The sequence below is a fragment of the Drosophila mauritiana genome, chromosome 3L (genome assembly GCF_004382145.1).
Source record: "Drosophila mauritiana strain mau12 chromosome 3L, ASM438214v1, whole genome shotgun sequence".
Taxonomy (NCBI): Eukaryota; Metazoa; Arthropoda; class Insecta; order Diptera; family Drosophilidae; genus Drosophila; species Drosophila mauritiana.
In genome coordinates, this window is record NC_046669.1 from 7,339,429 (window position 1) to 7,360,994 (window position 21,566).

Genomic DNA, 21,566 nt, shown 5'->3' on the forward strand with positions numbered 1-21,566 from the left:
AATGGCCGGCCTCCTCCTGCATTTCCGTCTTGACCCAGGTTATGCAAAATGTTGGCAAAAGGCCAAACGAAAGCAGCCGAAAAGTAGAAATGTTTGCCTAACAAATGATTGCTATTTGCAGCCAGCAGCAAGTGCGTTGCCGCATTAACTGAAATGGAAATGAAAAGGAAAGACATTAATTGAAAATCCGAAAAAGTCAAAAAATGCGCATGCGCACAGAGCACTGTTAAGTCAGTGGGCGCTGTTAAAACTGGTCGAAAAATGTATGTAAAAATTGGTCAAAACGAAACTGTAGCAGGAAGCTCTGTTAAAGCATTGTCTTCGTTGATTTCTTAGATTTTATCGCCGCCTGTTGCATAAACTTATTGATTTGCCATGCTTGTTGCTGCCGCTTGAACATATAAACAAATCAGCTGCTGCTTGCCCCAAACAACAATTGCATAAATCAATTTCGCACAGAAAATTTGCTGTTTTTTCAGGTTTTTTTTTTTGCCAGCCTACAGTGCGTATGAGTGGCACATGTAAATTTGATTAAAAGCACGTTTTACCACAAACTTACGAGCAACGAGAGATATAACCAGAAAATGAAGTGCTAAGATGCATTTTCTGCATTTGGCCAGCTGCTAATTTCCACTCAGTTCGGCCAAAAGAGATGACGCCTCCACTTTTGATAAATGAAAGTAAAAGTACAGACACTTGCACTTCATAGATCATTAGCGGTGCTTACTTTTCGTTTTTTTTCTTCTTTTTTTTTGTGCGTGGCACTGCGTTCAATGAACCAAGTGGCCATGCCAAAGTCATTAAAAATAGAAAACAAAGCGAAGCCCATCAAAACTTGTTCTTTCACTTTCAATGTCACGCCACAGAGACCGACGAAGACCTTCAACTTTTGGACCCGCTCACCCCTGTGGGGCACTGTTTCTTCCGCCTGGGAATTAATTGCGGCATAAAGCAAACATTTTGCGAGTCAATGTACGTAATTTGAAAATCGTGCCAAAATAGATGCCAGAGCCAAACTCAATTTGCAGGCAAAAGGCTAGAGCAGGTGCATGGGGGTGCGGTGGGGGGTGAGTAAAACCAAAACATAGGTAACACCCCCGCGAAAAGCCAAGCAGATATATGTCTGCTGCTGGTAGTATCCACTGTAGCCATTTGTCTGCATGTCGCTTTGTTGAATTGTCTATTTGTTTGCCAAAAAGTGCCATGAAGACAACTCGTTGTTGCCCGAAAGCAATTTCATTCGCTGCCCCCACCGCTGCTGCTGCAACAAATTACTATCATTGCTGTTAATAGTTCATTAAGTCACGGACGGGAGATGTGGATGTGGACGCCATGTGGAATCACGGCTACGGGGAACGTGGAGCCGTAAAACGTAAAATCGAACTTCATACCGCCGCACCGAGGCAGCCAACTTCAAGTGGCAGAATAATTGAGTGAACGGCAAGATAAACATTTCAATTTCGTTATTAAGTCATCAATTAGAGGAACCCAAATCCTACTGCTGGGTGAATCGGTTTTGATTTGAACTCCCGGGAGACAAATTGCCAGCCATAAAAGTTTCGCAATTAAATCGTTGCAATAGCACACAACTTCTTAGCTTGTGGTTCAACAGTTTATCCTGGGATTGCACAATATTAAACAATCTATTAATACATATACTTTTTATTTTCAGCGTAAATATGTAGGTGGAATTTATTTAAATAACCCATTGAGCCATGTGGTTATTCTAGGTTATATAAAAAAATATACATTTTCTTAAGTACCTATCTAACATTTCATTTATGATATTTCGAAATGAAAGTAAAAATAGTAGATTAGAACAATCTTCTCAGCTACTTACGGCAGTAATTTCGTGTATAAATTTATTTTAATAAATATATAAGAATTTCAAAAGTATTACAAGCTCAACATTAGCTTTTATCCTCGTTTATGAAAACTAACCACCTAAGAATAGGATAAGCAAGCTAGTTTATAAGAAACTCATTGTAGCAAATATCGCAGCGTTCGAGGGTTTGATGAATGGCCTGTGGAGTTTTCAGGGACTCCACCAATTCTTGTGGCTTTACTTTGTGGCCAAGAGTGCCTCCGTAATTCTTCCTCATCACCCAAGGCGAAGTACGTCGAGAACTTAGTAAGGAGCCTGTATAGGTGTGCCTGCCAGGACTGCAGGATCTTAGGGAGTGCAATGTGGCCGTTGATCTTCTCAAGATTTCCAGTCTGGCCAGCGCAGCCTCCAGATCGGAATCCTCATAGCCCTCCATGACAACTTGATCCGGTGACTGGGTAAAGGACTTTATACTAGGTGTATTCAGACTGCTCATGGGTTGGATTATCACATCTAAATTGCTGCTGTCTGAGGATTTTGCGCTGGAAGCCCTGGAAATCGGTGGGGATGGCATCTTTGATTTGGGAACAACAGCTTTCGGAGTGTCTGTCTTTTTAGGTGTTTGGGGTGCGGAGGATTGATTTTGGTTTGTTGAAGTTTGGGTTGCATCACTTGGACTGCAATCTCTCTGAGGTAAGTTCTCCTTTGGAATATTGTTTGATTGGGTGAAATTCTGAGGTAGTTTCGGGGCTTTATCTGATTGCATAGGTGGAGCTGTTCTAAAAGGACTCGTTTGTGCTTTATAGGAATCAATTTCATGGTATGAATGCTCTCTTGAGCGTACAATTTTCTTTTCCATAGCTTCTGATTTCCGCGGACTTTTATCCTCTTTAAAGGAATCAAATTCTATGTAGGAGGACTCTCTAGACTTAACAGTCTCCTTAACTGAAGGTTTTTGTAGCCTTGAAGGATTGTGATTGGTTTTCAAAGACTCTATTTCCAAATAAGATGGTTCTCTGGAAGATACATTCCTTAATGGCACTACAGCCTTAGTTAAGGGCTTTGATCCTTTTAAGGGTGTTCTTTGAGCCTTAATGGAATCAAACTCATTCAAAGATGATTCTCTGGACCGTACTACATCCTTTGGTAAAGTTTTGCTAATACTTAGTGGACTGCGAGGATCGAAATCCAAATAAGATGACTCTCGCGAGGAAATAATCTTGGAAGGCTGCTTCTTGGAAGACTTTTCCCTTGTCGGGGTTATGGGTTTCACTGCCCGGCGACTTCCATTGCCTAGGAATTTCTCTCTTCCGGCTTTCAAAGGTTGTTGAATAACTCCAGTGCTCATCCTGCGCCCGTATCCAGGTTCCTCCACCAATGGAGCCGGCCTTCCTCTACCCCAACCGGAAATCCTTTCAGCAGGAGCTCTTTGAATACCGGAACCAATGCGAGTGGCCAGTGAAAGACTGATGCGTTCGCGTTGTGGATTTAAATCGAAGGTCCTGGAAGTGGCAGCATTCGAGAGTCTGGAACTGGACCGGGATATACTGCCCGCCTGTTCGGAACCCACGAATTTGGCAAACTCCCGCTGCCCTCGGCGAGAGGGGGCTGGAGTTATGTGCCCGCTGGACAAATCCGATTGGGATGCACTCTGTGAGTTTCCACCGCTAAAATGACCATCGTAGTGATTCGGCTTATCCCTCAGACTGGTGTAATCCTGGTAAACGGAGAACTTGTTTTGACTGTGGGCAAAGCTCTCGTAGGGCTTAAACTTCTTGCTTTTGGCTAACTGATCTGCGAATTTCTCCCACTCGGTGGTACTGGGTCTATGTTCCTCTTCATCCTTTTTTTTCGTTTTGACCAATTTGCGGCGCACTTTACGATTTCTGGGGGGTTATGATTCAGTGTATAAGAATTTAAGTGTGGATTGTCTTTTAGTGTTTTAATTTTTGGTGGTGTGTTTAGTTTTTTTTAGTATATAAGTGAGATTGTGTGTGTAAAAGTGGTATTTGCCAAACTTTAACGATCTCAAATAATATATTTTACTTGAAAAGGTCATTAGTTCTGCAATTATGTACTTATTCGACAAGCCGAATAAAATATCAATTAACGTGTAAAATATATTTAAAATATTACCACAATACTACGCACATGACTTTGCTGTTGATGTTCTTGTTAGTTTGATTTGCTGAGGTCGCAAGTAAACAAAGGCAGAGTATATGATATGTACATAGAAGTAGAGTAAGTTTATTTACAATTTACATACAAGTCAAGAAAAGAGAGAGGAGAAAGTATGTTGATTAGGCCATAATAAATGTAAATATCGGGATACTACGACGGGAACTACGAATCATAAGCGAACGTTGCAGGTAGAAACTACGCGAAAACTTCAGGGTGCAGTAGCGCTACAGGTTACGGATTTGCGATGGGGCTACGGGGGTTACGGGTTAGCGATTACGGATTTGCGATGCTTCAGGTGCTCTCTAGGCTTACTTACTCCACGGCAGCGGAGGATTCGGTTGCGGGTGCATCTGTTGCTGGAGCGGATGTAGGCTCGGCAGCCGGCGGAGCAGGTGCATCCGCAGCAGTTGCCTGCGAGACTTCGGCACTTATCAGAACCATCTCCTCCAGCGAGGGTTTCGGAGTCGGTGGGCTCTCCTCCTCGTTGGCCAGAGCACGTTCGATCTCCGGCTCTGGAGTGGTGGTCTTCAGGCTATCCGTATCTTCCTGCATTTTGGGCGTCGGTGCTCGGGAACTGGTCATCGTTGCCTCTACCGGATCTGTTTTCGATTCGGATTCCTGTGGCTCTTCCAGGTGCAGACCCTCCATCACCTTGTGCTTGGCCTCGTCCAGAGCCTGAGTGCCCTCCTTGAAGGCGTTGCCCAGCTCAGTGGTAATTCCCGCCACCGCCGTGCCAACGGTCTCCTTGGCCGTGTCCAAAGTGGTGGTCAGTGTTTCAGAGGCGTCTGCAAGAAAAGCACAGGAATGAAAGCACTTTCAATTGTCGCTTCCGACAGGGGAGTGCTAATACATAAGTAGTATATAAATGTGCAGTAAGAAAATTATTATCATTTCACTAGTTTAAAGATATAAATTTAAATAGTTCCTTAAACTACACCTGCAAAGAGAATTGATGACCAATTTTATTTCCAAACTACATTATATTGGAATAATTGAAGCCAATTTGCAGAGTTTAGTCCGCATTTAATAATAGTACTTTTCCGCAGTGCACATGTACGTATAAAATTTTTAAGCCAATGTTTTTGCTCTAATTCGTTGACGTCTGGTCACGCAACCAAGTCGTTTTTCTTCATATGCGTTAAATAAATGTATAAAAATATGGTCGGGTGATGGCAATGGAGCCAGCTTTCACTTGCGACCCACTGAAAGGCGGCCGAATGGCGAAAAATCAGGCCAAAAAGGCTCCGCGGCACGCATTGCGCTGGCCAATTGTCCTTTATTACGTGGCTTGTTATTATAATAATGCGAAGTACGACCAAAAATTATTACATACATTGCGGCTGGATGTATCGAATTTCTTTTTGGCATTAAGTGGGAATTTACTAGCTTGTTGGTGGCCGGTAATTAGCTGAATTTATTATTGATTTGAGCCAGGGGTCAAGGACTTTAGTTTATCGAGGTAGGAGTATAGAAAGCACTTAGGAAAAGGTACTCAAATCCATCCATCATTGGTGAACTAAAAAGAAGGTAGTTGTTGTAATGTCAATTGCCAAGACAAGAATAACTTCTTGAATTCTTAACATCAAATAACTGAGTTTAGATCTATGACTGTATTTCGCTGAAAATTAAGTATCCGCTCGAAATATCAAGTATACGCCGACTGCCAGCTTGCAACTGCCCTTCGACTGCACACTCCTAAATGTCATCTGCTGGCCAACACCTAAACTAATGGCCAGCACGGATTGGTAACACACACACACACTCAAGCACAAACACACACACCTTCCACGACGGCCTCGCCCTTCTGTTTGACATGGCTGGCGGCTTTCAGCATTTCGCTGCCCGCCGTTGCAACCATGGGAGTGCTGCTGGCACAGCCCATGACTTCTTCTCAATTCGAGCCAGACAATCGCGGTACCATGCCGATCGGAGCGGGAATCGATGTGGATTGCTTTAGCAACAGCCGAGGATTTATTTATATCGAATATGAATATGATTATGAATTGGGTATAAGAAATACGCCCGCCTTTGGTCACGAACTCAACGCAACTGAGCACTGACCCAAAACATTCGCTGCTAAAGTGAAGGGTCAGTTCGGCACTCGACCACCGCCGACAATCCCCATTCACATCCCTACCATTGCCATTTACTGGGCACGCAACAGGACCACCGGACCGTTCTGAGCCGGACTGGTCAACCGGACCCATGGAGCACTTCGAGTCCCACAGTTTGCATGTGCGTTTGCACTTCAAGTGAAGTGAAATTGCTGAGGTCATGCGCGTTGGGCGCACACTTACCATAGTCATAGTTAAGGTAGTTATAGGCCAAAAGCTAAAAGGGTTCTAGGTCTGCAACAAAATAAGGTGAGGCACCGACTAGCGAGAGCTTAGACCAGCGAGTACCTGTTACTGTAATGAATTATACAAAATTAAGTGCGGAAGTTGTGCCAAATAAATTATTTAATCAGTGTAATCAGTTTGCTTAAGAATATCTCGTATATTTCTTAAATGTACTATACATATTTAGCTTATAGTTGCAATATCCAAGAAAATGTTAAACTTTTGTTACAAATTTTTGCACTATCATTGATTTGGGGCTGCCCATATGTAACCTATTTATAAGTTATTATGATAACTGTTAGAAAAATGTATATAATCTAATGTTTACCGATCTTGAGCATCACTTAATGGCTGGCATACCCTGGTAGCCTATGAGTACCCGTCACCAAAGTGAAAACACAACAAGGGAAAGTGAAGAACAAGGCTTCAGATACGAAAATCTGACCGTGTGTGTGTATGGAGGTAGCGTGTCGGAATACGCCTCGTTCGCCCGATAGGTGGCGTGCATTCGCTTGCTCACATTCCTGACGTGGGCTTGTGTGTTTGTCTGTTGGTCAATAAAGGCTCCACTCGGTTATTATTTTTAGAACGTTGCACGATGTCCAATTGTTGCTCTAATTTCCATATGGGTTTTTGTCCATGCCCATGAATGAAGCGAAATATCCGCCTGGGTTGACAGTTCCAATCAGATAACAACTATGCAATCGATTCGCCATATTCTGTCCTATGCAAATCGCTCGATTGCGCTAGATTTCACTGTGGCCCACACCGCCGCACAGAGATGATCGTCGAGGGGCCCTTCGAAAAGATTGATTTTTGATTTATTTTGGCCAAACACTTTTTTAGGCAGTTTTTTTTTGATTTTTTTGCTGCAATCGATTGGCTCTTGTGGCGCTGAATGCCTATTTCTGCCGTTCGGTGATTTATGTCAGTCAAGCAGTGACAGCGCTTTTCATGAGCCAATAAAGTTGTCCATGTCGCTTTGTCATATTCATATATCATAGCCGTACACCCGGCGACTTATGTCACATTCACATGGGCCAAGAAACTGGAGTACCGAGCAGAGCCTGCGCATAAACGAGGCCTAAGTGCGCGATCGAGAGACGTCGTCCGCGATGGTGACGGTGACAAAACACAATTTGGCCAGGCCAAACAAACAGTCAGGCGGATGGACAGACAGACAGACCTATAACATACTTGTGTACAAACAAACCAGCTCAAAAAGTCGCATATAAATCAGCACACGCAGCTGGTTCATTAGACTCTCCACTTCGGGCTCTTGGCACTGCCATTTGGCTTGACATTAATTACATAAGCTAAGCGGCGCTTAATTATGCGCTCAACAATAGAGCAAAAGTGCTCGGGACCCAGTCGACCAATCTTGTGATGTAATGGCCTCCCCCATGCGAAAGTTTCGCCTCTTAACACTCATCCATTATCTCGAGTTTAGATGGGCAATTTGTTTATTGATGGTCTTCTTTCAAAATCAAAGAAATAATGTGTAAGCGTTGTAATACTTAAATAATTTCAGTTGAAATCAAATTTAATATTTTCAGACTTTTACACCTTTTATATGAATGTAATTTTTATAAGTTTACCAATTAAATTAGCTAAAGAAGATCAAAAAATATAATCATGAGTTATTTTTAAAGGTGCCCTAATCTCTAATACTTTGCGCATTTTAACATATTTTCCTTAGCATAAAAATGTTGAAAAGAATATTAAATGTAAATATACGAGTAAAATTTAAGGCAGAAATGTCAAAATGAAAAAGCAAATTTATTGACATGTAGAAGGATGGAATAAACGATTCTTAAGTGTGGGAAGCGAAAATGCTTTATGAGTTTTTGCATTTGAAACAGGTAAGTGTGGGTGTAAATACATTATGTCCGAAATATATTTAGAATTTCAAACTATATTAACGTTCTAGGTCTTATTGTTTCCAATTATGTTCGACTAAAAACCATTTGTGATAATCTACATAGTGACTGAGCAGCCTATTTATTCTACATAGTCCCAGCTAATATAAATTATGTTAGAGGCTACCGCATTTGACAGCTGCTGAAGGATCAATGCGATCAAGTTCAATGGATGACGGAACCTCATTAATTTTCACAGCCCAATGCTAATGATAATACCATGGGTAAAAATAGCCTCCCTCTTCGCGTCCCCCTCTGGTGACATTTGTGCGCTCTCGCACTAATTTGCTTTATGATATCAATGAAATATCAGCATATATACACCCATAAACGTATATATATCTTTGGAGACATCGGAAAACTGTTTTCTCGTTCCCTTCGAGAAAAGTCAGAATTTCTTTGGCTCCTCAGTCTTCTCTGGGCTCTCGACGGAATCGGTGCGTTTTCCCAAATAAAAATACTATTCCTGGTTTTTCCTTAAACTACTGAAGTATATATACAGACTGTTTTTATGTGTTTTAAATCAATTAAAGTACTGGAACTCTCATTGAACTGTAATTGCAAAAAGTGCTTTCGTTTGATGTAAAACCGACCATTTTACTTCACGAATGACCTGTGAATATATGTAAAAAGTGTTGAACATGTGCTATTTATAAAGCCGCCTTAATCTTAATGGCTTTGCTCCTCTATATGCCGCTACATATATAGATCTTGTCCCATAAATATGTTGGAGAACAAATAAAAAAAGAAACGAATGTCGTGAAATCTTATTAATGTATTCTTTTTTATAAAATTTGAACCCAAGAACTCGACACAAGTGAGAGTGGAAAGGTGTGTGGAAGCTGTTCTATAAGGATCGGAAATAGGGCTGCAGAATGTGGGCGGCGAAATATGTTTTATGCGCGCTAGCATGCGTTGCATTTGCTTCAGGTGAGTGTGGGTGGAAATCGAAAATATATCACGAATTTTGTGGAAATGGGAAATTTATTGGATAGCTTACACGGAATTTTGGGGATTGTAAAAGATTATTATAGTTTGGATTGTGCTTCTTTAGATTATAGCGATTTTTTTTTTTTTTTTGGTTTGGTTGGGTATTACGAAATATATCATCTAAAAAATGATGGCATGGAGAATGTAAAATGTATCCATAAATTTTCATTCAGTCTTATTCAATATATAATCCTCCTTTTAACATTATAGTTTTTTAATAACCCAAAATAAATCCTTTCCAATTTTTTAAAAAAATTGAATTTAAGACAAATAATTATAATTTTTTCATAATTAGTCTAAAAATTCCAGCATTTTTTTTGACTATGTTTCTTTTTTCAAATGTATATCTATTGACCATTAAAATGTCCACAAAATGGCCATAAAAACCGTTTGGTTTATAGCTAATGGAGCATATATTCATAGTTTTATGACACGCTCTCCGGAAAATGTGTAACACAAAATAGTCATGGCTAACACGGGGCACTTATTTATCTTAGCGAAATATTACTCACCAAATTACCGGCCGGCTTTATGAAAACTGAATATATACAAACTGATCGTAAATCAAAACAAAGCAAGTCCCAAAATGACAAATTAAATTAAAAAACCGTGAAGACTAGATGGCAATGAAAAAACTTTTGGCAACGATTCAAAAGATTGATTCACCTAGTTTTTATGGGTTTCCCCTTAAAAGCAGAGATTCTAAGATTGTATTGGCGGGTCTTTTTTTTTAACATATTGGGGTGAGGGTGAACAGCTGTTTGTGGTATGGAGCGAACAATAAAATGTTTTAATGCCTTCGGATTCTGGTGAGAAATCTTTAAGTGCACTAAATAATTTTGGATGCATAACATAGGAAACCGTTTATGTTTATGTTATGGGCATGTTAATTTTTTTTTGATCTATATACAACTTTATTGTTATAAAATCGCACAAACTTTTAGAACTTATGTCTGCAATCCCTGGAAATTCCATTTAATATGCCCTCAAATTTCGACAGATTTCTTTAATGCTCATTTTTTGATTATATGATAAAAATTTATGTTTTTCTATTTCCATTTAGCTTCTCCGAGCTCTGAGCGAAAAAGGAAAAATGTCATGGATATTCCAGAGGAGCCCAAAGTTCCTGTCTCCTTGGCTGCTACTTTGGACATGAGCTGTTCGTCGGCCAAAATCCTTCCGCCGGAGATTAACCATGGTAGGGTGTCCCTTTTCGATCGCCGCCGGAGGGGCAAGAAGGTCTTCCTAGTGGCCTTTTTCGTGTGCGATGATAACTACGACTTTGAAACCGAAATCTCTGAAATGTTTTGCTCGAACCAGAAATGGGTGGGTGAAATACCCACGTGCATTCCCCAATCGGATTATGTAGAAACCGATGAGGACGTAGATTGGGATGGGGGAGATGAATTTGAAGAGTATGAAACTGTGCCCCACGATGACAACGAGGAAAGTGAGATTGATGAGGATGAGGAGCCAGAGGTTAGTGAAAGGGAGCCACCACCGCCACCACCACCACCGGTAGTGGATGAAGCCGAGTCCAAGCCTGAACCAGAAATTGTTATCGACATTAATGATGATCATGCAAATGAAGTCGTTGAATCGGAACCTGCTCAGAAATTAGGTGAAAACAAAACTTTAGCGGAGACTGAATCTGAGAACGAGGTCCTTGAAAACGAAACTCCCCTGGAAGCGGAAATCCAAACTGATGTACTCAACTCCAGCAATGCATCTGTTGAGCCCACCAAAGATCCTTATGAACCAAAATTCTTGGATAACAATTGTGGGGAAGACAATGGAGGCTGTGCACACATTTGCAAGCGATTGCTTTATCCAGATGAAAACCAGCCCATCAATAAATGCGATTGTCGAGAGGGCTATACCCTGGATCCTAACGATTATGCTACCTGTCTCGGTGGGTGTATTATAATTAATTAAATTAAAACAATTTGCTAAACAATATTATTCTTTTTCAAGACATCGACGAATGCCTAGAATCGAATGGTGGTTGTTCGGAAATTTGCGAAAACCTTCCAGGGGAATATAAATGTAGCTGCCAAGAGGGTTATTACTTAGACGAGTCAGGAAAGAATTGTGTTGGTATGTTTTTATAAATTATTTTTAAGAAGAAAAAAAGTTCACATTAAATGGTATATGTCTATTTTCAGACATTAATGAATGTGCCAATCCCGAGCTGTCATCGAATTGTCAGGGTGCTTGCGAGAATCTGCCTGGTTCCTATCGCTGTGTGGTGCCGCTGGAGGAGAAACCCGAGACCACAGAAGTTGTGGAGAATCCCATCGAGGAGAGCAACGAAATACCAGTGAAAGTTTCCGAAGAACAACCCGCCGGAAGAGCATGCAATTCTGGCTTTCAACTTTCCGCCGACGGCACTGATTGCCAGGACATTAATGAGTGCGAGGTTGAGGGTCCTGAGGATCTTGATAACGCGGTCTGTCAGCAGAAGTGCGAGAACACTATTGGATCATTCCGTTGCTCCTGCGCTGAAGGATATCACCTCCTCGAAGATCAGCGGAGCTGTGCCCTGGATAGCTGTACGGATCTGCAGAATCCTCAGTTGAATCGCACACGATGTGCCCACGAATGCCAGGATTTGCCGGAGGGAAGCTACAGATGCGTGTGTCCCAAGGGTTATGAACTATCAGAGGATCAGCATTCCTGTTTGGTGCCGGAATCTCCGTGCTCCACAGAAAATGGAGTTGAGAAGTGCTCCCCGGGAACCTGTTTAGCCAGTGAGGATAATACCAGCTTCAGTTGCATTTGCCCAACGGGCTACCGCAGTGAGGGATTCAGTTGCCAGGACATTGATGAGTGCGCAGAGGATACGCACCTTTGCAGTCACACTTGTCAGAATACACCAGGTGGTTATCAGTGCCAGTGTCCCGAAGGACTTAACCTGGTCGAGGAGTACACCTGTTTGGCTGAGAATCTTTGCGAGGTAAACAACAACGGATGCGAACAGATCTGCCTGACTGCCCGAGGAGGAGCTTGCTCCTGTCGCGAGGGATTCCGATTGAGTGCCGATGGCAAGAGCTGCGAGGACGTGGACGAGTGTCTGGTAAATAACGGTGGCTGCCAGCAGGTGTGCCGAAATCTTCCAGGTTCGTATGGGTGTATATGTGCCGCCGGCTATGAGCTCCTCAAACTGGATGGCATTCGCGGCTATTGCTTCGACATCGACGAGTGCTCGCAGGGAACTCATGGGTGCAGCGATCAAATGCTTTGCGAGAACCTCAATGGTTCGTACACCTGCCTCTGTCCACCGGGATATGCCCTGGGCTTGGATAACCACATAGTCACATCACTAAACAACTCATTCATTACTGATTCAACCTCATCCGAAGCCCCATCAGCGCCTACATGCTTGGACATTGATGAGTGCTCTCTGTCCAATGGGAATTGCTCCCACTTTTGTCAGAATGAGCCAGGTGGCTTTCAGTGCGCCTGTCCCTTGGGCCATGCTCTATCCGAGGATATGCGCACCTGTCAGGACATTGACGAGTGCCTCGATAGCAATGGCCAATGCTCGCAGCTCTGCTTAAATCAACCTGGGGGATTTGCCTGCGCTTGTGAAACGGGTTTCGAGCTAACTCCAGATGGATTCGATTGCGCCGACATTGATGAGTGCTCGCAGGACTATGGAAACTGTAGCGACATCTGCATCAATCTTTTAGGTACCCATGCCTGTGCCTGCGAAAGAGGCTATGAGCTGGCCAAGGACAAGCAAAGTTGCCAGGATGTGGATGAGTGTGCCGGCCTTCTTTCCGGCGGTTGCAGCCACGAGTGCATCAATAAGGCAGGTACCTTCGAGTGCGGATGTCCCTTGGGTTACATCCTCAACGACGATGGTCGCAGCTGTCGTCCCGCTCTGGTGGGTTGTCCGCCGGGCACTCAGCGATCCGCCGAAGGATGTGCTCCAATTGAATGTAATCCGGGTTATACCCTGGGATCGGACGACAAGTGTGTGGACATCGATGAGTGCCAAAATAAAAACGGTGGCTGCTCGCATCGCTGCTCCAATACCGAGGGTTCATTCAAGTGCAGCTGTCCACCGGGCTATAAACTAGATAGTGATCAAAAGACTTGCCGGGACATCGATGAGTGTGCCCAAGACAAGACTAGCTGTATCACCGGAACGTGTATTAACGAGATGGGAGGCTTCCGCTGCGAGTTCCCCAAGTTCCCCGCTCTGCCGGAGATTCCCACTGCCTCGTCACTGCCTGAATCTCCGAAAATCGAATTCAAGAAGCCAAAGTATCCTGATTTCACAGAGCTGTCCAATGAAATACCCGAAAATCCAAAGAAACCGGCTGTGTTCGATTACCCAGAGCCCAAGTTTCCATCTTTGCCTAAGTGGGAAGGTCTCCCAAAGCTTCCGCCCCTTGCTGACATACCTACATCGAAAGCACCCGTTCCCCAGCGTCCTGAAGTATCCAAAACTTCGTGGGTTAATCAGTTGCAACCCAGGGATCTGTGCCCTCGATTCCAGGCACCACGAAATGGCAAGTCCCACTGCAATAGGTATCGCCATAAGCAGAAGCTCTTCTACAACAGTCGCTGCCGAATTTCCTGCAATCCGGGCTATGTTCTACAGGGTCCTGAGATCAAGAGCTGTGGCGCCAATGGAATTTGGGAGGGGCCCGAGACCAAGTGTGTTGGTGAGTCAATAAGTTAAGTAATAGATTACAGTTGGCATTATATCTCTTCCATATCTTTTCACAGCCATCAACCAACCTCGTGTACAGAGACCTGGAATCTGCCCCGCTCTAAAGCCCGCCCGAAATGGAGTTGTACTCCCAGCGAGCTGCACTCAGGGTCCATCCAGATTTGGTGACGTTTGCCATCTTCAGTGCAATGCTGGCTTCGTACCTACCGGATCCTTGTTGACCGCCTGCATGGTGTTGCAGGGCTGGTCGTTCGGTACAGATCTCAACTGTCAGCCATTCGGCAGCGGTTTGCTTGGAAATCAATTATCCTCGAAGTGGAATTCTCCGGAAAGAGTAACTCCTCATCAAATCCAGAATGTGCAACAGATTAGGCCCTATATCAAGTGTCCGGAAAATGTTGTAATCTTGCTGCATGCCGGTGAGCAGAAGGCTCATGTGACTCTTCAAAGACCCCAAACCAATCTTAAGAATGGCCGATTGGTCGCCCATCCCGCTTGGGCTGGTCAACTTCAGGGTCATCTGCCAGCTGGAGTCCATCAGGTCGACTTTAGAGTTAACGATCCGGAGACCAAGCTCACAATTGGATGCCACACAATAATTACTGTTAAGGCTGCGACACGTAGAGAATCAAATCCATTTACCTTTTCGGGAATATCTGATTATTCGAGATCATCACTTCCCAGACCGGCTCCATTTGCGACCTTGTCCACTAGTAGTTCATACTCATTTCCTGCATTCAAAGCCCTGGATGCAACTCCAAAACCAGTTTCCTTTACCAATTTCCACGTTTCCACAGATTCTGAGTCATTACCCTACTCGAAACTAGAGTCTCTTTCTCGGGAATCATCTCCCAAGCCAGTGAGCTTTGGTTCATTTTCCACACACAGTTCACTTCGCCAATCGGAATTTCCTAGCTTTAGTTCGCCAGATATTGGGTCATCTTCCTACTCCAGGCTGGAGCCCTTTTCCCCCAAGTCAGCCAAGCTTATAAGTGCTGCTCCTGCATCTAGTGAAAGCACACGGGTGGATTTGGGTTCAGATACCACCAACTATTGTCCTCCATCCATTGAAGTATATCTGAAGGAGCACCAGAATCTGCGTTCCGTGGTGTGGGATGAGCCACGATTCGAGGGAAAACTGCTCAAGATCTATAAGTCACATGTAAGAAAAACAAATGGCTTTTAGAATATCATTACTTAAACTATATATTTGCAGTTTCCGGGTTCTTTGTTTAAAGTCGGCGATCACGCAATCAAATACGAAGCCACCACCACCGATGGAAAAACTTTACGCTGCACATTTTTCATTTACGTCAGGTGTAAGTATAAAAAATCTATCAATTTTAAATGTCTTTAAATTTATTAAAAACTTAAAGGAAATTAATTATTTTTAATTTTTTTTTTGGTATTTAAATAGCTGCCAAGCCCACTCCTGCACCCATCGAGCCCAAGATCAGTTTTGATTCCGAGCCCGAGACTCTCTCCGATGTTTCCCAAACCTATGTGGTCTGTCCGGATAAGGAGCCCGTCCGTGTGACCGCCGAATCCGTAAGTCTGACTTACCATAAATCTTATGATCTTAATTTATACCTAAATTTCATTTTAAAATTTCTAGGTAAGTCTGCCCGTTGGTTGCACTCTGAAGAATATACGTCCACAATCGAGATCCCCGAAACAACTGAAACGCGGCAAGCTCACTTCTCTTTGGCATCAGTATACAAATTTCTGATACCCGAAACTATTATGTAATATTATGTAATGCTTGATGCGCAGTTTATATAAATATTTTTGTACGACTTTTGTATGCCTAATGAAAATAATTATATTTAAAATACCCTGACATTTTTCTTAAGAAGCAATAATAGATAGATATACTTTGACTGGAAACCTGTTTCTCATTGTAGTGAATGAAAATAGTTTACATCGAAATTGAACCATTTTTAAGTGGGGGCGTTACTTACAAGGGGTATGCGATCTTCGAACCACACTTCCAGCATTCATATTCCCAATATTGTGAGGTGTTCACTTTCGATTCAGGCAAGAATAATGGCAATTGCGAGACAGGTAAACACCGAAGTGGCTGTCAGAGGGTCGGCTCGTTAGACGGCTTCCCTGGCAATTTGTATGTGCCTTTGTCTTTGGCGACAGCTTCCTCAAACACGCTTTTGAACTTGGCAAGCTGGCAGAGATTGGTGCTGGGATTGGACTGGGATTGAGATGAAGCTGGCGGCTCGGGGAGGAGTTGAACGCTTTGGGGTCTATTGCACAAGACGGGACTTGGCCGGGTGCTCTTGGGGGGACCACCTTGGGCATAAATTGTAATTATGCCTGCCACCGCGGCAGACAATAAATCTCAAAGTATTTATCGTACAACATGACAGAAGTGGGTCGGTCGGACCTGAGCAGCGAACCCAAGCCGAAAAATTTGAGATTTTCCCAGTTTTTTTTCTATGCTACCACCTCTTTTTTGCATACGAACAGCGAAAACATTTACAATACTTAACCGCAACAATAACATTTTTAATGCAGTTATGACTAAATGCAAAAGTTATTTTGATGTTGAATGCCTTTGTGGGGGCTGTCGCTTAAAATTGTGCGCATAACTTGGAACATGAAAAGTTACTTAGAGTCGGAGTTTGCGGGGCCTTTAATTAAAAGCGACAGGTTTCGAGACATTTTACTTTGAGATCGAGTCGTGTAGTGTTGTGTATAGTGCTGTGTTGTTTGCTTTGATGCCGCTGCATCGCCGTTGTTGCATTGGAAGTTGCAGTTATTGTAATTACATATGGCGATGTCCAGAGCCAAGGAGCCGCACCCAAGTCGAAGACCGCTGACCCACATTTCCAGGTTCCACTTGGACTTTGAAGATGCAAATGGAACCGAACCGCATGGCATCGCATCACATCGGCTTACATCGCATCGCATCGCGATCGCAGACGGCGCCAAATTTATGTAATCAAAGCCAACCCAAATGGATGCCATCGAAATGAAATTGCCAGCTTGGACTTGGATTCGAATTTGATGATGTCAGCGGCGGCAGAAGGAGCAGCAAAGCCAAGTCGGAGGCGGCAGCAATCCAAAACCTAGGCAAAAAGGTTATCAATATCCCAAGATCTTTTGTAAAAGTTGGCAAATTTCACTCGTAATGCAATCGCACGCAATGTGTCCACCTCTCGAATCCACAAATACCAAACAAAAATGTGGTGTTGGCCAAAGGGAAAGCCACAACAAGCTGAGATGATTTCGAATCTTTAATTATAGCAACGAGTATGTGTGGAGCATAAATCATATTGACACTTGGTCTTAATTAAAGACAACCTACAAAAGCCCAGTTCTAGTTTGGGCATTTTTTTTTGTATTTATGTATAGATTTCTTTTGGTAGAAAAATCATAAATCAATGCGGGCGCAAGCAAACTAATAAAATTCAATTTGTAATCAGAAACCTCTGCAACGCCCTGCGAATCTGGCCGCCAGACGGGTCTTCACTTCAATCAGCAACAGTTAGAAGCCATAGCCACACACAACCATAGAACGTCTCGCTTTTGACTTCCAAGAATGCAGCTGTTCTACGGCCAATGCTCCATACCCATCCCCATCCACATCCACATCTTCCCGAAAAATCCATAAAAATGAACATACATGCCAGGCAGTACGAGCTGTCAGATGGAGCCAATGCCGCTGCTCCTCAGACGCTGCTACTCAACAAATCCGAATCCGAATCGGAAAACAACTATAAACACGATGAGAAGAACGCGAACCGAGCTGAGTGTTGGCTCTTTGGAGTGACGTTTTGGGCCTGGCTTTGGCAGCCAGAAGAACAAAGTCGGCGCCGAAGTGCCCATGGGCCTAGAGACGGTCGAAATCGGAGCGTGAGAGTTATGGCACTCGTCTCGTGATTTTTTCCGGCCGGCAGTTGGGATACCCAAAAGCACTTGTAGCTGCCAGAAGTGATCAGTGATTCTGGGTCAGTCGAAGGGAGCAAAAAGTAGGTGAATGCCAAACTGAAATTGATATATTTAGATAATTAAATTTAGCACTGGTTTGAAGGGTACTTGAAGAAAGAACATGGAAAGGGTACCAAGACTAAGCAGTTAAATACCATTCTTAGAACTTTTTGAAAGCAAAATATCATTAAAATACTTGAGTTTATAAGATAGAATTTTAGAATGTACCGAACCACAGTTTAGACTAGATAGTTAAAAGATTTAGGCTTGTGTTTTATGACAAGATGGTTTAACATAGATTTACTGCACAAAATATGCATATTGGCATTGAAAAGGATTAAAGGATACATTTATTAACATTATTCAAGATCTTGTAGTGTTCCTCCTAGTTATATTTACGACTATTTCCAAACTGACCGATATTTGATATCCATAAACCCGGTTCTGCTCCCACATTTCGGATTGATTCCCATCCAAATCGGAGCGCTTGTCAGTTGGCCATCTCTAGCCGCTGGCTTTGGGGTCCATGACGAGCTTCATTCCATTTCATTTTGGCCGGTTCCATTTGGCTGTTTGGCCCGCTTTGTTTGCGCCGTTAACCTTGGGGGCACAGCAGCCAACCGCGACCGTCAAGAAGTGCAAAAAGTGTTAAAAAAAAAAAAAATAAAGGCGAAGACAAAAAATTGGCAAAGAAGTGAAATACCTGGGGTAAAGCAGAAGATTTGCATGCCACCTGAGTGGGTGGCTGGGGGGCGATGGAGTGCCACAGTGATTGACATGCCTCTAGTTGAGTTTTCTTTTTCAATTTGCCAAAGCGAACCGCCGAGCTTTTTGTGGGTCAGGGTCAGGATAGCAAATGTCACAGCGACCACAGATGCACACATGGTCGCAGCCGCCTGCCCAACTCTTGGAGCCACCATATGACCATTAATTGCTTACGCACGCGACCATCGAATGTGTGTCCACAACCATATCCATATCCATATCCATAGCCACATCTACTTTCTTTACAATTTATTTTGGTTTATGTGTTTATCGCTTCTCGCTAATCTCGCAATGCGGCAGCCACCGGCAATCAGCAACGGTGACAGTTGGGGCAACTCCCACAAAAAGCCAAGCCCAGGGAGCCGCAAAGCGAAAAATCAGAAAGAAAAAAACCTCCCAGCTTTATGGCCACAAAAGTCGCCTTGCGTTCCGTCGCATGATTTATGGCGCGTAATTTGCGTGCGCATGCGCAAATTGCGCCATAACCTTTTGCTTTTGCTTTTGCTGCAAAAGCGGCATTGGCAGTGGCTTTCCTCGATTCCAGCAGCTTCCTGCTGACAAATGACCCACCTCCCCATCGGCTTAACCCACTGGTGTTTGCTTCTTGCTGTGGCCAAGGAAAGTTCTGTTCGAGTACCTTAAGGTATTTGAGTTTTTAAGAATTTGCTGGCAATGTGTCTTGCATGTTAATATTCTGACCTAGTAAAGGCAAACCCACTAAATGTTAGGAAATGGGAGATTGGTTAGAAAAAATTGGTTGTCTGTCACAAATATCTTGTTCAAACGAGAAAAACTCTAGGCAGAAAGGTTGAAGTGCATAACTTCATCTGTTTAATTGCAGAAAATTCCAATGAATAAATCTTGATGTGAAACCCTTTAAATCGAATTTAGCTAAAAATATTCATAAATAGACAAGCAGGTATGTAGGTTGATGACTTTCTTGATTAACCAAAGATTGACATTATCTCAATACCCCTCAGTTTTACGCCCATTTATTTGCCACCCTCAATGGGTTAATGGTGCCGCAGTGAAAGAGATCAAAAGTGTGTCACTTGCATTCTTTCGAGTTTGTCTTGAATTACTCGATATGCAACTGGCTTGCGATAACTGAAAATCGAGGGAATGGGAATGAGGATGAGGATGTGGATGTGGATGGGGACGGTGATGGGGGATTCCGGAATCGGGTGGACGGGAATTGGCCGACTGATTTATAATTTCATTGAACTATTACCAGAGCGACAGTGTTCGGGGGACAGCGCTCGCCAAATTGATTAACAATCAAAATAAATCAATACACAGCCTCGGAGCGAGAAACGTCAAAATCGCAACGAGCAAATTGCAATTGCAACACTTTCGCTGCAGATTTTGTTTTTCACACTTGATTTACATTTTAAATTGAAAAGGCTAACCAAAACCAAAACCGAAACCCAAAACCGAACCGAAAAACGATCGCTGAAAACTGAAACCCAGCTCGTCGATGGAGGAAAAAACCGAGAAAAGATATATGTATAAGAAATACGAAATTTCCAGCCGGCGGGCATGAAAAGTGCAAGACGAATTGGGCGACATTGTCAGGCGGGCAGAGTTGAGATTGTTGCCGGGATTTGGGGCATGTGCAGCACTAACGCCCGTCCAAAATCCCAGACGACGAAGACCTCAAGCCTCCCTCCTCACCCATTCACCATTCTCCGATCCGGAACCCCAGGGTCTAGACACTGAAGACCCGAACCACCTGATAAAGAGATCAATGGCAGGAAGGCAGGCTGAACTGAGCCGAGCTGAGCTGCAGAGAGACGACCACGACCACTTCGCACAGGTGAAATGTCAATTTGCCGCACCGCACCACGTAACTCAAGTCTTAATCGTCCACGCCATAATGCTGTTAAGCCGTCTAATTAAAGTTTCACTTTTTTCCCTGACTGTCTGACCTCTGTGCAGATACATTAATTATCTGTAATGAACGTTTACACTTATTTATTGGCATTAAATCATCGTTTAACGCGCTTTAAGCATGCACACCTCCGTCGCCGGTCCAGCGGTCCGTTTTTCCTCGAACGGCCTTCGGATGCGTCTGCCATGTTCAGATTCAGATACATTTATATATATATATTTTGATATATATCTCCGACTGGAAGTGCATGCTTAGTGGCCGCAAATTATAAGCGCCGAGGACGCTTCCGTTTTCTTTGTGCTCATTGTGTTTCTAAGCGGAATGGGAACCGTTGATAAAACCCATGCCGGAGTTCATTGACATTTTGTGCCACATAACAAAAGCCTGCCACTTAGTAATGAGTTATGAGCCACCAGACAGCCAGTGAGGCAGTCATCCAGTCAGGCAGGCAGTCAACTAGTGAACACTGGATCAACGCCGATTGAATGGGCATTAACCTGGTTGAGAATGGATGGGTTGTTCTAAGTTCTGTTATTGGAAGTTTCTCCGGAATTCGATTGCACATTCTTAGCTGAAAAAGGAGCAGATAATTGCACTTTGGTTTGGGTTATTTTTGTTGGTTTTTAGGAACTCAAGTTTAAAGTAGTTCCTGTAGCGGCGGAAATGAGGTTCTATACAAAAATGCAAAATATATATACCTCAAGGAAACCAAAAATCAGGAAAGCTTGATTCCTTTGTAATATATTATATTTAACAACTTTAGGCATACGTATATTGTTTGTAACTTGATTGTTTAATACTATTAAATGGGGCCACTTCTTGTTCATGTCTTGAGTTGTAATAAGGAAGCAATCCCAAGTCCGTTTTCCGCATACAACCCACTGAAACCACTGTGTCGAGTTTTGGATTGCCTATCTGGCCAAAATTGCGATGGCATCATGATCGCGCCTTCCAGCGAAGTTAGCCATGTTTTATGTATGTGCCTAGTGCAAATCAAACATTTAATGCTTAATTAATTGTAGATGGC

General features: G+C 43.2%; 2 protein-coding genes across 5 annotated transcripts; one reads left to right on the top strand and one right to left on the bottom strand.

Moving 5' to 3' along the window:
• Positions 1 to 1,850: 1,850 nt before the first annotated feature.
• On the bottom strand, positions 1,851 to 6,220 carry LOC117140968 (cell division protein FtsN). Of its 2 annotated transcripts, none has more exons than XM_033304195.1 (3): positions 5,789 to 6,220; positions 4,323 to 4,791; positions 1,851 to 3,711 (listed from the first exon to the last, which is right to left on the bottom strand). In XM_033304195.1, the coding sequence occupies exons 1-3, from the start codon at positions 5,886 to 5,888 to the stop codon at positions 1,965 to 1,967; spliced, it is 2,316 nt and encodes a 771-aa protein (XP_033160086.1). In that variant the 5' UTR covers positions 5,889 to 6,220; the 3' UTR covers positions 1,851 to 1,964. The 2 variants fall into 2 exon arrangements, with proteins under 2 accessions (XP_033160086.1, XP_033160088.1); XM_033304197.1 differs by lacking the exon at positions 1,851 to 3,711 and adding an exon at positions 4,117 to 4,256 and having other exon boundaries at positions 5,789 to 6,218.
• A 2,468-nt stretch (positions 6,221 to 8,688) lies between these two features.
• LOC117140967 lies at positions 8,689 to 15,810 on the top strand. Of its 3 annotated transcripts, XM_033304194.1 has the most exons (10): positions 8,689 to 8,701; positions 9,070 to 9,194; positions 10,318 to 11,166; positions 11,229 to 11,351; positions 11,420 to 12,373; positions 12,947 to 13,930; positions 13,995 to 15,100; positions 15,155 to 15,257; positions 15,356 to 15,486; positions 15,554 to 15,809. In XM_033304194.1, exons 2-10 carry the CDS (start codon positions 9,140 to 9,142, stop codon positions 15,665 to 15,667), a joined length of 4,419 nt encoding a protein of 1,472 aa, XP_033160085.1. In that variant the 5' UTR covers positions 8,689 to 8,701; positions 9,070 to 9,139; the 3' UTR covers positions 15,668 to 15,809. The 3 variants fall into 3 exon arrangements, with proteins under 3 accessions (XP_033160085.1, XP_033160083.1, XP_033160084.1); XM_033304192.1 differs by having other exon boundaries at positions 11,420 to 13,930; positions 15,554 to 15,810; XM_033304193.1 differs by lacking the exon at positions 8,689 to 8,701 and having other exon boundaries at positions 8,975 to 9,194; positions 11,420 to 13,930; positions 15,554 to 15,810.
• Positions 15,811 to 21,566: the final 5,756 nt, after the last annotated feature.

Bases quoted from the DNA above. Each gene is read 5' to 3' on its own strand.
- LOC117140968 (XM_033304195.1), bottom strand. From the start codon at position 5,888: ATGGGCTGTGCCAGCAGCACTCCCATGGTTGCAACGGCGGGCAGCGAA. The intron at 4,792-5,788 runs GTGTGTGTGTTT...CTTTTCTTGCAG, and splicing joins GGGCGAGGCCGTCGTGGAAG to ACGCCTCTGAAACACTGACC. The intron at 3,712-4,322 runs GTAAGTAAGCCT...ATAACCCCCCAG, and splicing joins GAATCCTCCGCTGCCGTGGA to AAATCGTAAAGTGCGCCGCA.
- LOC117140967 (XM_033304192.1), top strand. From the start codon at position 9,140: ATGTGGGCGGCGAAATATGTTTTATGCGCGCTAGCATGCGTTGCATTT. The intron at 15,101-15,154 runs GTAAGAAAAACA...ATATATTTGCAG, and splicing joins TCAAGATCTATAAGTCACAT to TTTCCGGGTTCTTTGTTTAA. The intron at 15,258-15,355 runs GTAAGTATAAAA...GTATTTAAATAG, and splicing joins ATTTTTCATTTACGTCAGGT to CTGCCAAGCCCACTCCTGCA.